This window comes from Brassica rapa, chromosome A09 (assembly GCF_000309985.2).
Source record: "Brassica rapa cultivar Chiifu-401-42 chromosome A09, CAAS_Brap_v3.01, whole genome shotgun sequence".
NCBI classification, from domain to species: domain Eukaryota; kingdom Viridiplantae; phylum Streptophyta; class Magnoliopsida; order Brassicales; family Brassicaceae; genus Brassica; species Brassica rapa.
The window spans coordinates 22,751,567-22,768,079 of record NC_024803.2 but is presented as its reverse complement, the minus strand read 5'-3'; the positions used below and the strand labels follow the sequence as shown (position 1 = coordinate 22,768,079).

The following is a 16,513-nucleotide window of genomic DNA, read 5'->3' as shown; positions in this document are numbered from 1 at the left end:
AGGTGTAATAAATGGATGAACCCTCTTTTTAGATAGGGAAGTTGACTCAGATATTATATATTTTAGGACTTATGACCAGAACCATACAAATCTTTTTTTTTATTACTGGCATTTTTCAAATGCCAAGCGTGCCCTTTATCCACATTATGAGAAAAAACATATTTACGAGAATGCCATTACTTTTTAATGCCACGTAAGCAAAAATCTGGTGACATGTAGGAATACGCTTCCGTGTTTTCATTAAGTCAGCCATATAAGAATACATCTTTCGTTACGGCTGGTATATGTATAAGTGTCGGCTGACTTATAATAAAATAGTTGACTTAGTAAAAAAGGCTGATTTAAGACAATAAGTAAACCACGCGTAAGGGTTGAGTTATATGAATCTAGTTGAGTTATTGGACTACGGCTGACTTACGTACTGACGTTACGGCTGACTTAATCATCGATGGATTGATTTCTGGAAAATTTGGTTGAGTCGTAGTAAAGACACGACTTAGTTATATACCCACGGCTGAGTTAATGAACACCGAATGGCTGGGTTATGGGATGTTTGACGGCTGGGTTATCTTAAATCAGCCGAAACTGGATGGTTTAACATGAAAGTCAGCTATATTGTGGTTGAGTTATTAGCGAAAGATTAATTACTAGAATAATATTGTTTTACGGCTGAATTGTTAAACGATATGGTTGGCTTATTGTATTTCATCCTATTTACAGCTGGGTTATCGAAAAAGATTAATTACTGAACTAGTATCCACGTTTCGGCAGACTTACTTATTACATGTGGACTGACTTAGGGTGTCTGAGTTATATATTATTTTGGTGGCTGAAAAACCGAATTTCCATGTCAGCTGCCATGTCATCAATTCGGATTTGCCATGTCATCAGTAACGAAAGAACTTCAAAACTAGGTTTTAATCAGCCTGTTCATATTCCTCTCCTCCCCTTTCATACCCGTTATTTCTCTTCTTCATCTGTCTCAGTTGGTAATGGATCTGGTTATTATTGTTTCCGGTAACTGGATTAAGAAAAACAAATATGTATTCAACGCTGATAGTAGAGGGTGTAGAGTTCTCCATTTAGATGAGAACTCTACACATGAAGCCTTCGCAAAGTCTGTTCTCGATGATTACGGATTGAATGAAATGAGTGATCATATTCAGCTAAGCTACATGTTCTCGAATAAATCATTGAAAACAATGGCGCACGACACTCCACCAGTGTACGTGTCCAATACTCGGCAGTTGCAAGGTTTTGTAGCCCTAAAGAAAATCGAACAACTATGTCTTTGTGTTGAGATTACGGAGAACAAGGACGACAGAGTGTTGGGGTCAAAATCGGTCACGACGGAATCATTTTCTGAAAGTCCGTAAAAGTCAGCATAAACGTTTTTACGAAAAGTAATCTTCGTAAAGATATCTTTACGAAGAGCCTTGCAGTAAAATCTCGTCCAAATCTCAATCGAACCACTAAATACCGATTGTCCGAAGGCAACGGACATGTATCCAAATCGGCCGCGGACAAGCTCGAGTATGGAAATCAGACCGCGGACAAGCCAAGCTCGATCGGTACGCGGCGACCAAGCATGCACACAGCTCGGTCGCTACATAGCGATCGAGCTCTTCCGAACATCGGTATGACACCAGTCCATGCATTCTCGTCAAACCTTCAAATGCTATCTCCCGAAGACCGTAGCGAGCTCAGTCTATGTTTTCCGCTATTCTAAATCATCGATCAAACTTTGCGGATTAGAAACCGCGGAAAGTTCTTTCTTTGTTGAAAGAAATCGTAGTAAACTCTTCGAGTCGGAAAACGGCCCAAAGGGACCTAAAACACGACTCGAGGCCCATCCTGCGATTTCTTAACCAAAAGCCCGTAAACCACAGCCCGGTTTATGCTTGGTCCACAAGGAAGGATAAATGACAAGTTTCTGCGGATAAATACGGAAGTTTTGAAGATAATTGTGAAAATCGGGAAAAATGGAATATCTCCATTTTTATGCCATGACGGCTTAAAGGCAGAAGAGTAAAAGCGTAAACCGACCTAGGAGCTAGTATATAAGGAGTCCTAGGCGAGGAGCATGAGGGGGGACTTTTAGATTCGGAATTCTTTGCACTTAGAAACTTTAGGCTTATTCTCGACAAGTTCGGTTTCTATGACTGGCACTCGATTACTAGACGAACTCGCCCAGGCAGTTCGATCTCTTGTCCAGCTCTATCAATTGAACTACGTTCGGCTTGATCCTCGAAAGGGGTACGTAGGCAGCCTTTAACAAGGTTCAGTCCGAAATCAATCAAAAACCTTTTCTTTATCTATTTCGTCTTTCGTTATCGAGCTGCGACTCAACTAGGTTTGAGCTTTTAGGCCGCTAGAACTAAGTAACTTGCTGACAGCCTTTGCGGCCAAAGCTTTCATGATCTCTTGTAATGATCGCAACGCTCTTACGCGGACTGGAAATAAGATCAACTGTTTTCCGTAAACTCCTTTGTTATCTTTTCATAATTTCCGCATATATTTGGTCACTTGTCGTTGGCTCCCGCAGAGATCCGGGACCTCTGGGAAATTAGGGTTTTCCTAGTTTCCTTATTTAAACGGAAATCGACAGTGCGAATTTCGGTTCCCACAGTTTGGCGCTAGAAGGAGGGGGGGGGGTTACGGATTACTCTTACTCATGGCCACAAAACGCTTGATCGAAACGATGTTTGGATATATGAAAGACAAACTCGCAGCACTGACTGCTCCTATGGCCAACGCTTACGCAAACGCCGTAGTTTTCAACAAAATCGAAAACTTAGTCGCGACCTTCCGCCACAGGAAGAGCACTAAAACAAGCTCGCGATTTCTCCCTGTAAACACGAAGGAAAACGATAAATCTTATCAAAACCCCGTAAAGAAATCTCGATGCATAAGGGTTTTACCAAAACACGTTTTCCGAAAACATTTCGGAAGGATAAAACTTGTTCTCCCAAAAAAAACCGCTGAAAAACCCCTACGTTAATCGCGGAAAAAGGAAACACAACAAAACGATTACACAGCTCGGTCGCTACGTAGCGACCGAGCACGCACACGGCTCGGTTGCTACGTAGTGACCGAGCACGCACACGGCTCGGTTGCTACGTAGCGACCAAGCACACACGCTGCTCGGTCGCTACGTAGCGACAGAGCACACACACTGCTCGGTCGCTACGTAGCGACCGAGCACGCACACGCTGCTCGGTCGCTACGTAGTGACCGAGCACGCACACGGCTCGGTCGCTACGTAGCGACCGAGCACACACGCTGCTCGGTCGCTACGTAGCAACCGAGCACACACACTGCTCGGTCGCTACGTAGCGACCGAGCACGCACACGGCTCGGTCGCTACGTAGCGACCGAGCACACACGCTGCTCGGTCGCTACGTAGCGACCGAGCACACACACTGCTCGGTCGCTACGTAGCGACCGAGCACGCACACGGCTCGGTCGCTACGTAGCGACCAAGCACACACACTGCTCGGTCGCTACGTAGCGACCAAGCTCAAGCCAACTCTCCACTCGCTACGTAACGACTGGCAAGGCCTCAGAAAGGTCCTCCTTTGGGTTCTATTGTGAATCCTCATCGCCACGCTTTTCGTTTCGTCTCAATCGGAGTTTCCGTTGAGATTTTACGACGAAAACAAGTAGGACTCTTCTTGGCTTGCTTCCACTTGCTACGTAGCGACCTGTCAGGCCGTCAGTCGCTACGTAGCGACCGGAAAGGCCTCAGAAAGGTCCTCCTTTGGGTTCTCTTGTGAATCCTCATCGCCACGCTTTTCGTTTCGTCTCAATCGGAGTTTCCGTTGAGATTTTACGACGAAAACAAATAGGACTCTTCTTGGCTTGCTTCCACTCGCTACGTAGCGACCTGTCAGGCCGTCAGTCGCTACGTAGCGACCGGCAAGGACTCAGAAAGGTCCTCCTTTGGGTTCTCTTGTGAACCCTCATCGCCACGCTTTTCGTTTCGTCTCAATCGGAGTTTCCGTTGAGATTTTACGACGAAAACAAGTAGGACTCTTCTTGGCTTGCTTCCACTCGCTACGTAGCGACTTGTCAGGCCGTCAGTCGATACGTAGCGACCTGTAAGGCCTCAGAAAGGTCCTCCTTTGGATTCTCTTTTGAATCCTCATCGAAACGCTTTTCGTTTCGTCTCAATCGGAGTTTCCGTTGAGATTTTACGACGAAAACAAGTAGGACTCTTCTTGGCTTGCTTCCACTCGCTACGTAGCGACCTGTCAGGCCGTCAGTCGCTACGTAGCGACCTGTAAGGCCTCAGAAAGGTCCTCCTTTGGATTTTATTTTGAATCCTCATCGAAACGCCTTTCGTTTCGTCTCAATCGGAGTTTCCGTTGAGATTTTACGACGAAAACAAGTAGGACTCTTCTTGGCTTGCTTCCACTCGCTACGTAGCGACCTGTCAGGCCGTCAGTCGCTACGTAGCGACCTGTAAGGTCTCAGAAAGGTCATCCTTTGGGTTCTCTTTTGAATCCTCATCGAAACGCTTTTCGTTTCGTCTCAATCGGAGTTTCCGTTGAGATTTTGCGACGAAAACAAGTAGGACTCTTCCTGGCTTGCTTCCACTCGCTACGTAGCGACCTGTCAGACCCCCAGCCCGCTACATTGCGATCTTTCAGGCTTCAAAAAGCTCCTCCTCTGTGTTTTCTTTTGAATCCCGATCGAAACACTTTTCGTTTCGTCTTAATCGGAGTTTCCGTCGAGATTTTACGACAAAAACAAATAAGACTCGTCTAAACTCCTCCGCTTGCTCCTACTCGCCCTTACCTCCAGCTTTGTATTCTCCTTCAAATCTCGATCGAAACGTCTCTTGTTTCTATCGGAGTCACCATTGAAACTTTACGATATAAAAAAACCGCAAAGACCTATTTTCTCGCTTGGATTCAGATTAATCGTATAAAACGGCAACGGTTAACTTAACACCTTAGCCGCCTTAACTATACGATTACGTTGAACCTTTTTACAAAAATCGACATCTTATCTAAGGAGAAGATAACAGTCAAGTTCGGAAGATAAATGTCAAGTTTCAAAGGATAAACACCAATATCGGAAATGGCGAACATACACGAGAATAGGAAACGGAAATGAGCACGCAAAACTGAGAAGGGACAAAACTGCATCTTCGAGAGAACTAAGATCTTGCAGACCGATCTAAACTCTCCGAAAGTCGAGAAACGATCTTCCACGTTAGAGACATGAACGTCGTCTTAAAACCGATTCGATTCTGGCAATTTTCTCGGAACCGACATATCCCAAGTTGTCAACGTGGAAACAACCAAATCACAGTCCAAGCGTCGTCTATAAATCGTCCCGAATTATCGATCATTCCAAAAATCAGAAGAGGAAACGTACACAACCCTTCAAAGTATCAGTTCAACCGTTTTCTTTCGTAAAAAAAAAAAAAGAGGGGGAGTAGGTACGTATACTATACTCGTATACTCCCAAACTTCAAAAAACTTCTGCAAATCGTCAAGAATAGGCAACGACAATCTTAATATTCGTCTAAACGCTAGCAACATATCAAGACGATCATGAACATAATCTCAAAAACTATACATCATTTCTTGTCGCAATCATGCGTACAGAAAACGTGTACCAATATCAAACTGAAACTCGACGATTAACCAAAGTATTGAAGCCTTTTCCGGCTTCAGAAAGCCAGTTTCGTTTTAAAAAAAAAAATTACGAGAAATCTTCAATTACCAAAGCATTTCTTTCAGTTTCCGTTGTACCAAGTAAGTCACGGAAAAGCATCGAAAACGTCTGCGACGAAGAAAACTCGAGAATATATGTAGCATCGTGCACATTAAAAGGAGCACTTTCCTCCCGATGGTTAGCTAGATCCACTTCTGGTTGACCAATTCGTTCAAGAAACGAATGTGTCATGAGAATCTTCTCGAAAAACCTATGAAAAACGTTCCGCGACTAGATCGTATTGAAATAAACTTCGGTAATACTCCATGGGTAACTCCAAGCAACTTTCACCTAAGATCAAAATCACAGCGGGAACGTTTCTCGTAGAACCCGCAGAAACAATGCTACTTTGACATATGTATACATATCACTGATTTACGACCTTCGTAAAATCGGTTATATGATATGATAAATTATCGTATAGCCCACAGTCGGAAATCATATGATAAATTTTTCGTAACGAAACTAAGTCCTAACAACCAAACGGTTAACGGAAAATCTAAACTTTTCGAAAATTGACCAAGTTCAATACGCTCCACAATTCACTTTAAGCCCGCAACGTTTTAACCATAATACGCGGCATGTAAGGAAAAATTCGTAACAAAGCTTCTAGAGCTATACGAAATATCCTAAAAAATGCACGAAATACATCTCGGAAGGCCAACACTTCACAAAGCACTATGAAGGAAAACGCTTGTTCCCATGGACAAATTTACACGACACCTCAGTCATAATTCCTCGATCGCAAATAAAACTATTAGCATCCAAACATGAACAACAATTTTGGCTGCGAACATTCGTAGTCAAACTAGAATGTTTTTCAAACGCATGGCTAAGACTAAACCCTTGCAACATCGCGAAATATCTTCAAGCCCGCGAACATTTCAAGCACGAAACATGGCATACGAAAGAATAACAAATCTTCAGCATCGCGAGACGTCGCAGACGCCTGAAAATTAGTTCTTCGACGAAATTTCCTTCCTCGATAAAAACACCTTCATGGAAGACCAAACAGTCATACGCACTAACATCTTCTCAAAAAATATTCTTCGCGAAGACTCGAAACGGTATTTTTTTTTACCATTAAGTTTGTTGCTGATCGCAACAAACTCTCAACGTCCTAAACAGACATAGCCATCTCACGAAGATGACTCTCTTACATCCGACACAAGGATTATAGCGCTATAAAAGAAATCCGAAATTTTGGTCCAGCACTTCCGGTCTCCGGAGAGATGTTCGATTCGTATCAAACAAGTCGTATAAGCCGAGAACCTATCGCGGACTTTAAATCGATACGAATCAGGAAGAAATCGCAACAGGAAAAATGATAGCCGGCCAGTCACCGCACAATCCTTAAACCGAAAGTAAACCTAGGTCTTGCCCTAAACCCAGCGCACTGGTCTCTAACATCTCTAGGCATAGTATCAAACACCCTGATACGAGATCCCAAAATTTGTCTCTTTGCCAATATTCGAACGTCTTCAGAAAATCCCGCAAGTTTACACACTGCGGAAAACTCTCGAAACAGATTATGGATATGGCAATTCACACAAAGTTAGATTACGAGACGACAACTCGTAGTCTTCCCTCTATACCCATACAAAATGCCATCGGCAGCAACACGCCTTATAACCGCTACATAAAAACTAGACCATAAAGGTCCTACTGGAAAACTAGTCATAAGAACCTTAACTCCAAGACGAACTACGAAAGGCTTGATCCCTTCAACAAGGGTACGTAGGCAGCCGTCATAAGGCGCAGCCCCAATCTTATCGCGTTTTCTACTTTTAGGAGAGCGAGAAGATCACTTACCACAGACCTTTTCAACCATTAACTCCGCCTAACTCACCTAACTAGCCTAACCTGCCAAGCCACTCGCTAGAAGCTCATAGTTCTAACGAGCTGGGGGGCTAACTGTTGGGGTCAAAATCGGTCACGACGGAATCAATGTCTGAAAGTCCGTAAAATCAGCATAAACGTTTTTACGAAAAGTAATCTTCGTAAAGATATCTTTACGAAGAGCCTTGCAATAACATCTCGTCCAAATCTCAATCGAACCACTAAATACCGATTGTCCGAAGGCAACAGACATGTATCCAAATCGGCCGCGGACAAGCTCGAGTATGGAAATCAGACCGCGGACAAGCCAAGCTCGATCGGTACGCGGCGACCAAGCATGCACACAGCTCGGTCGCTACATAGCGACCGAGCTCGAGCCAAGCTCAGTCGCTACGTAGCGACCGAGCGTCCGTCTCGCTCGGTCGCTACGTAGCGACCGAGCCCGAGCCAAGCTCGGTCGCTACGTAGCGACCGAGCGTCCATCTCGCTCGTCGCTACGTAGCGACCGAGCCCAAGCCAAGCTCGGTCGCTACGTAGCGACCGAGCGTCCGTCTCTCTCGTCGCTACATAGCGACCGAGTCGAGCCAAGCTCGGTCGCTACGTAGCGACCGAGCCCGAGCCAAGCTCGATAGCTACATAGCGACCGAGCGTCCGTCTCGCTCGGTCGCTACGTAGCGACCGAGCCCAAGCCAAGCTCGGTCGCTACGTAGCGACCGAGCTCGAGCCAAGCTTGGTCGCTACGTAGCGACCGAGCGTCCGTCTCGCTCGGTCGCTATGTAGCGACCGAGCCCCAGCCAAGCTCGGTCCCTATGTAGCGACCGAGCGTCCGTCCCGCTTGGTCCCTACGTAGCGACCGAGCGTCAGTCTCGCTCGGTCGCTATATAGCGACCGAGCCTGAGCCAAGCTCGGTCGCTACGTAGCGACCGGGCTCGAGCCAAAGTTCGGTCGCTGCATAGCGACCGAGCTCTTCCGAACATCGGTATGACACCAGTCCATGCATTCTCGTCAAACCTTTAAATGCTATCTCCCGAAGACCGTAGCGAGCTCAGTCTATGTTTTCCGCTATTCTAAATCATCGATCAAACTTCGCGGATTAGAAACCGCGGAAAGTTATTTCTTTGTCGAAAGAAATCGTAGTAAACTCTTCGAGTCGGAAGACGGCCCAAAGGGACCTAAAACACGACTCGAGGCCCATCCTGCGATTTCTTAACCAAAAGCCCGTAAACCACAGCCCGGTTTATGCTTGGTCCACAAGGAGGGATAAATGTCAAGTTTCCGCGGATAAATACGGAAGTTTTGAAGATAATTGTGAAAATCGGGAAAAATGGAAAATCTCCATTTTTATGCTATGACGGCTTAAGGGCAGAAGAGTAAAAGCGTAAACCGACCTAGGAGCTAGTATATAAGGAGTCCTAGGCGAGGAGCATGAGGGGGGACTTTTAGATTCGGAATTCTTTGCACTTAGAAACTTTAGGCTTATTCTCGACAAGTTCGGTTTCTATGACTGGCACTCGATTACTAGACGAACTCGCCCAGGCAGTTCGATCTCTTGTCCAGCTCTATCAATTGAACTACGTTCGGCTTGATCCTCGAAAGGGGTACGTAGGCAGCCTTTAACAAGGTTCAGTCCGAAATCAATCAAAAACCTTTTCTTTATCTATTTCGTCTTTCGTTATCGAGCTGCGACTCAACTAGGTTTGAGCTTTTAGGCCGCTAGAACTAAGTAACTTGCTGACAGCCTTTGCGGCCAAAGCTTTCATGATCTCTTGTAATGATCGCAACGCTCTTACGCGGACTGGAAATAAGATCAACTGTTTTCCCTAAACTCCTTTGTTATCTTTTCATAATTTCCGCATATATTTGGTCACTTGTCGTTGGCTCCCGCAGAGATCCGGGACCTCTGGGAAATTAGGATTTTCCTAGTTTCCTTATTTAAACGGAAATCGACAGTGCGAATTTCGGTTCCCACACAGAGCAAGAGAGAAGACTAAAACAAACTTCAGTTTTAGCTCAGAAGTAGAAGCGTCAGAAGTAGAAGCGTCAGAAGTAGAAGCGTCAGAAGTAGAAGCGTCAGAAGTTGAGTCCAGAGACGATAATTACAGTGGGAGTTACGATGGTTGCAGTTCGGAGAAGGAAGAAGAGTACAATGAGATTGATTGCTCTAGTATTGTGGAAGGAGAAAATCAGAACGTAGGCGGAGAAGATGAAACAGGCAAAGAAAACAAAGAAGACGATGAATTTGATAGCCGATTTGATATGTTCGACGACTCGGACGGTGCGTCATCTGAAGATGATAACTTCAGCTCATACGGTGAGTCTCCTTTAGAAGACGAAGAGTCACCAACGATACCTCCCAAGAAGATATATCAGAACTTCTCGATGAGCGGGTCTAAAGAGAGTGAGGAGGTTCTTCCAAGGTTGGAGATGTCGTCGTTAAATCTTGCGGTAGGGCAACGATACGAGAGTAAAGCCGATTTGGAGAGACGACTGAAACTTCTTACAGTGAAGGATCGATTTGATTATGATGTAGACATATCAACCCGAACATTATTCATTGTTAAGTGTTGGGTTGATGGATGTATCTGGAGGGTTCGTGCTTCTACCAAAGGGGAATCCCTGGCGTTCTATGTTTGTATTTACGAATCGAATCATACATGTTCTACAACTGAGCGTTCTAATCGATGTCGAAATGCAACACCAGATATTTTAGGAGAGTTGTACAAGAACTTTCTCGGCGACGTTGGTCCGGCCGTTCGCCCTACGAGTGTTGGAATAGCTATCACTAAGCAGTTTGGTGTAAAGGTAATTACTTTGGTGTAACTGAGTTATGTTTACGAAACAGCTGAGTAATATGTGTTTCGTAGCGGCTGATATATTTACACAATGCGGCCGAGTTATATTAAAATAGTGTTGAATTAGTTTTACGTTGTGACTGACTTAATTGTATGATGTGGCTGAGCTATGTGTATTGTTTTTCATGTGAACAGATGAAATATTGGAAATCTTACCGGACGCTGAAATTTTCAAGGGAAATCGTTCAGGGAACACCTGAGAGTGGGTTTGAACGCTTGCCTTCTTACTTATACATGATAATAAGGGAAAATCCGAGTACAGTTGCGCGTCTTCAAATCGATGAGAATGGAAAATTCATGTATGTGTTTCTTGCGTTTGGTGCGAGCGTAAATGGGTTTCCTTTCATGCGCAAAGTTGTGGTTGTCGACGGTACGTTTCTTAATGGTAGATACAAAGGGATGCTTCTCACAGCACTAGCTCAGGATGGTAACTTTCAGATTTTTCCAATAGCCTTCGCAGTGGTTGACACTGAAAATGATGATTCCTGGCATTGGTTTTTTACGCAACTAAAACTTTTGATTCCTGACGACGAGGGTCTTGCGATAATCTCGGATAGGCATAACTCGATTGGGAAAGCAATTACAAATGTGTATCCGCTTGCTTCTCGTGGAATTTGCACGTACCATCTATATAAGAATATACTGGGACGGTACAAAGGAAAAGATGCATTTCGTCTGGTGAAGAAAGCGGCGAGATGTTTTAGGATGTCTGACTTTACTCAGATTTTCGAGGAGATTGAAGCGATTAATCCAGCACTCCACGGCTACCTCCAAAGGGCTGATGTCCGATTGTGGACGCGTGTTCATTTCCCGGGCGAGAGGTACAATTTGATGACTACAAACATAGCGGAATCAATGAACAGAGCATTGTCGAATGCTAGAGGTCTTAACATTGTTCGGATATTAGAATCGATACGGGTTATGATGACCAGATGGTTTGCTGAATGAAGAGAGGATGCCAGATCGCAGCGAACCACGCTTACTCGTGGTGTGGAGAAACTACTACATGTAAGTAAGCCTTTAAAAAAATTAGTCAGCCTTTAAATTCATAAGTCAGTCTTTACAGCTCTTAAGTCAGCCCTTAAGATGTACTAAGTCAGTCGTTTCACATTAATTATATATTTTTTAATAGGGTCGTGTAACTGCCGCCAGAGATTTGGCGGTACAGAGGATTGATGATCATCACACTGAAGTTAAATATGGATCTTCCGGCAAGTCTTTGCATGTTGTTAATTTGGTAGAGCGAAAGTGCACATGTCGCCGTTTCGAACTCGAGAAATTACCATGTGTACACGCAATCTCAGCGGCGGAGTACAGGAATGTTTCTCGTATATCCCTGTGCAGTCCTTACTATACCAGCAATTATTTGGTTAGCGCATACGCTGAATCGGTCATGCCAGTTGATTCAGCGCAACCTGTTCCAGAACTCGTGGCTAACCAACGCTGCTTGCCCCCGACTGTACGTCAACCACCAGGCAGACCGAAGAAAAATAGGATGAAATCTGCTTTAGAAGTTGCACTATCAAACAAACGTCCTAGGAAAGAGCACACATGTTCTCGATGTAGAAAGAGTGGTCATAATGCGAAAACTTGTCCGATGTAAGCAAGTGTTGTAGGGATTTTCATGTTTTTGTATTACGGCTTAGTTTATGGTTTTAATGTTTTTGTATTACGGCTAATTTGTTGATTTTCATGTTTTTATTACGTCTGGGTTGTTGTAGGGATTTTCATGTTTTTGTATTACGGCTTAGTTTATGGTTTTAATGTTTTTGTATTACGGCTGATTTGTTGATTTTCATGTTTTTCTTACGTCTGGGTTGTTGATTTTAATAGTTAATACTTATGGCCGGGCTGTTATTTTTCATGTCCTTTGGAAAACATCTCAACGACTCTGATATGCGTAACGGCTGGGTTAGTGTTAACATGGACTGAGTTTTTGTTTGCTAAGGCTGAGTTACCTTTTAACGGCTGAGTTATTTTGAATTAGTAGTATGAAATAGGATGATTTGATCCTATTTTTCTTATATCATTATGCGAAAACTTGTCCGATGTAAGCAAGTGTTGTAGGGATTTTCATGTTTTTGTATTACGGCTTAGTTTATGGTTTTAATGTTTTTGTATTACGGCTGATTTGTTGATTTTCATGTTTATTCTTTAAAAATTCCCGCCAAAAAAAAGAAAGGTCGTCAGACGACTGAGTTTCACACTGCCAATAAATAAGACTTTCAACTCTATATTTTTACACATTTTCTCTGTCTATGTAAATCAATTTCACCCCTGAGAGAGTAAATGGAATTTTTCCCTCTTCTTGAATTGCCTGAAGAAATTCAGGCGGTAGTGGTTGAACGTGCGGCCCGTAACTCCATCCAAGATCTCTTTGGCCTCAAAGCATCGTCGAGGTCGATGAAGGCGTTAGCAGAGCGGCATGGGGTTTACCATTTCCTCGATGTTTTATCCGTTCCCTGGGGACTCAATATGCCTTCTGAGTTGTTGAAAGCTTGCTACGATGAGGGAAATCCAAGCACGCTTTATATAAAAGGTGTACAGTTTTTCTACTCCTTGGACCTTCATGAAGAAGGGCTTTCTCTCATGAAGCGTGCAGCAGATGCTGGATATGAGCGTGCTATGTATACACACGCAATGACTCAAGCAATCTTTGAGGGTGAAGGGAAGTATTTTCATGGTATTCCATTAGAATCTGTTGACAGGATCGGTAAACTAGTGCGCTCTGTTAAATGGGGTTGGGGTTTGTGGCATGGTGACTATTTTCGCGACCATAAGGTCCTGTTCATTAGCTTTTTTATGTCATCGTTCTACAGATGCCAATGTGCAAATCTTGTGTAGCGACAATGTCACTGCTTGTGGCACATTGATGTCACTAAGGATGATAACATGTGTAACAGCTGTTTCTGGATCAAAGAGCTCGGCTTGTTCTTACGTGATTTTGAACCGATAAGCCTGTTAAGGGACACTAGGAAGTGGTGAAGATGTAATGTATCGAAACTTATCTTTTTATGTTATTTGCTATTCCAGTATGTTGTATGTCGAGACAAATATTCTATGGCTAAGTTGTTGTTCTCTAATATTTGATTAAATGCTATTTATAGGCTGAGTTAATTGTTTCGTTGGCTAAGTTAAATATATTTGAAAACTGAGTTAATGGTTCCTAAGGCAACGTAAAATCTATTTGGAGGCTGAGTTAATTTTTGTAAGGCTAAGTAAAATCTATTTAAGGGCTGAGTTAATTGTTTCCAAGGCTGAGTTAATTGTTTCTTAGGCTAGGTGATTGCAAATTGAAGACTGAATTATTTGTTTTTACAGCTTAGTTAATTTAATTTCACGGTTATTAAATGATTTGATTAAAACATAGGACTGAATTAAACCAACCTAACAAGAAACTCCATTAAAGAAAATTTTATTGTCTCGATAGTATAAAGGTCTCGATATTTGTTAGAACCTTGACTTATTTTCACACGCCTAAAATTAAATTTGATTTATTAAAATTCACGTGAAATCCCAACCGTCGCGAATCATGTTTCGACTGAGTTGGCTGAATTATATCTTACTGGCCAATTAGAGTCAGGGAAAACATCGAAAAACTCATGGCAACTGAATTTGATCACGCGCATAATAATGGTCTCGATTTACACTGGTCTGGATAAATGAACCGTCTTGCTGAGTTATTGTTAGCTATAATATATGAGTGTTTGCCGTATCCCTATATGTAAAGACATACCAATAATGAGTCTCGATATTATCATGGCAGCCAAAAATTCTCACAGGCATAATAATGTTATTTTCTGATATTTGATTAAATGCTATTTAAAGGCTGAGTTAATTGTTTCCAAGGCTGAGTTAATTGTTTCTTAGGCTAGGTACATGCTATTTGAAGGCTGAATTAATTCTTTTTACAGCTGAGTTAATTTTATTTCACGCCTAAAATTAAATTTGATTTATTAAAATTCACGTGAAATCCCAACCGTCGCGAATCATGTTTCGACTGAGTTGGCTGAATTATATCTTACTGGCCAATTAGGGTCAGGGAAAACATCGAAAAACTCATGGCAACTGAATTTGATCACGCGCATAATAATGGTCTCGATTTACACTGGTTTGGATAAATGAACCGTCTTGCTGAACTATTGTTAGTTATAATACATGAGTGCTTGCCGTATCCCTATATGTAAAGACATACTAATAATGAGTCTCGATATTATCATGGCAGCCAAAAATTCTCACACGCATAATAATGTTATTTTCTGATATTTGATTAAATGCTATTTAAAGGCTGAGTTAATTGTTTCCAAGGATGAGTTAATTGTTTCTTAGGCTAGGTACATGCTATTTGAAGGCTAAATTAATTCTTTTTACAGCTGAGTTAATTTTATTTCACGCCTAATATTAAATTTGATTTATTAAAATTCACGTGAAATCCCAACCGTCGCGAATCATGTTTCGACTGAGTTGGCTGAATTATATCTTCCTGGCCAATTAGAGTCGAGGAAAACATCGAAAAACTCATGGCAACTGAATTTGATCACACGCATAATAATGGTCTCGATTTACACTGGTCTGGATAAATGAACCGTCTTGCTGAGTTATTGATGCATAAAAACTGATTTGTGTTAATTTATGTTACGACTGAGTTATATGAATAGGTAGAAAATAAAACATGATGTGTGTTACATAGTACATAACATCCGGTCTTAAAAAACATAAAAATAAAAGAGAAGTTGATGACATGAGATTAGTCATCCAGCATCCATTTTTCATGAAGCTTACACCAGTCAGGGTCGATGACCTTCACAGCTCCCAACTCTGCTTCGGCTTCACAATGCTGAGCGGTAAGTGTCTCCAACTCAGCCACTAGGTCAAATTTGCCTTCGGCCTTGATAATGGCATCAAGCAATTCCATGCGCGCAGCAATAGAATTAACTTTGCTGGAGGCGTCGTTCCATTCAGATTCAGATTGCCTTTGTTCCTTGGCCAAGCGGAGAAGCGCCCTGTAATGCTCCGTCGTTTCCATTTTCCCTTTGTTATAACCTTCGACAGCATCCGCGCCATAGACATCCTCCATAGGACGTTTCATCGATCTTTTCGATCCTTCCATTGCCACTTGATCACTTAATGAGGGTTTGGATTTGTGGCATTGTGCGCTTTGTATTTATAGATAAAAAATGATCTGTTGGAGTCGTTAGGAAAGCATCTCTTCGACTACGAGATAATTCATGTCCTTTGGAAAGCATCTCTTCGACTACGAGTTAATTGTTTCCAAGGGCTGAGTTAATTGTTTCAAAGGCTGAGTTAATTGTTTCTTAGGCTAGGTAAATGCTATTTGAAGGCTGAGTTAATGGTTCTTAAGGCTAAGTAAAATCTAATTAAGGGCTGAGTTAATTGTTTATTACTGGCATTTTTTACGGGCATTTTTTAAATCCCAAGCGTGTCCTTTATCCACGTTATGAGGCTAGGTAAATGGCTATTTGAAGACTGAATTATTTGTTTTCACGGCTGGGTTAATTTAATTTTCCGGTTATTAAATGATTTTATTAAAACATACTGACTTATCAAAAGACTGATTTACGGTTTCGGTCAGGTTATCGTTTACATATGACTGAATTAAACCAACCTAACAAGAAACTCCATTAACGAAAATTTTATTGTCTCGATAGTATAAAGGTCTCGATATTTGTTTGAACCTTGACTTATTTTCACACGCCTAATAAAGGGCGGCATAATTGATTGAAGCGACTAATATTATTTTTGATTTATTAGTTCGGATAACCACACAATATATAAGAATTATCTTTTTTATTTTAAAATATTTTTTAGATTTTAGATAATTCTTATTATTGTTAGTTATAATACATGCGTGCTTGCCGTATCCCTATATGTAAAGACATACTAATAATGAGTCTCGATATTATCATGGCATAATTGATTGAAGCGACTAATATTAATTTTTATTTATTAGTTCGGATAACCACACAATATATAAGAATTATCTTTTTTATTTTAAAATATTTTTTAGATTTTAGACAATTCGTATTATTGTTAGTTATAATACATGAGTGCTTGCCGTATCCCTATATGTAAAG

The 16,513-nt window shown here is 42.1% G+C and overlaps 1 protein-coding gene across 1 annotated transcript; it reads left to right on the top strand.

Moving 5' to 3' along the window:
* Positions 1-992: 992 nt before the first annotated feature.
* LOC117127765 lies at positions 993-12,021 on the top strand. The gene is made up of 4 exons (XM_033278420.1): positions 993-1,343; positions 9,517-10,368; positions 10,554-11,336; positions 11,551-12,021. The coding sequence occupies exons 1-4, from the start codon at positions 993-995 to the stop codon at positions 12,019-12,021; spliced, it is 2,457 nt and encodes an 818-aa protein (XP_033134311.1).
* The last annotated feature ends 4,492 nt before the right edge of the window (positions 12,022-16,513 follow it).

What these genes read in the sequence shown, in the direction of transcription:
- LOC117127765 (XM_033278420.1), top strand. Translation starts at nt 993, where the DNA reads ATGGATCTGGTTATTATTGTTTCCGGTAACTGGATTAAGAAAAACAAA. An exon ending in CTAAGCAGTTTGGTGTAAAG is followed by an intron (nt 10,369 to 10,553) that starts GTAATTACTTTG and finishes TCATGTGAACAG; the next exon opens with ATGAAATATTGGAAATCTTA. An exon ending in GGATATTAGAATCGATACGG is followed by an intron (nt 11,337 to 11,550) that starts GTTATGATGACC and finishes ATTTTTTAATAG; the next exon opens with GGTCGTGTAACTGCCGCCAG.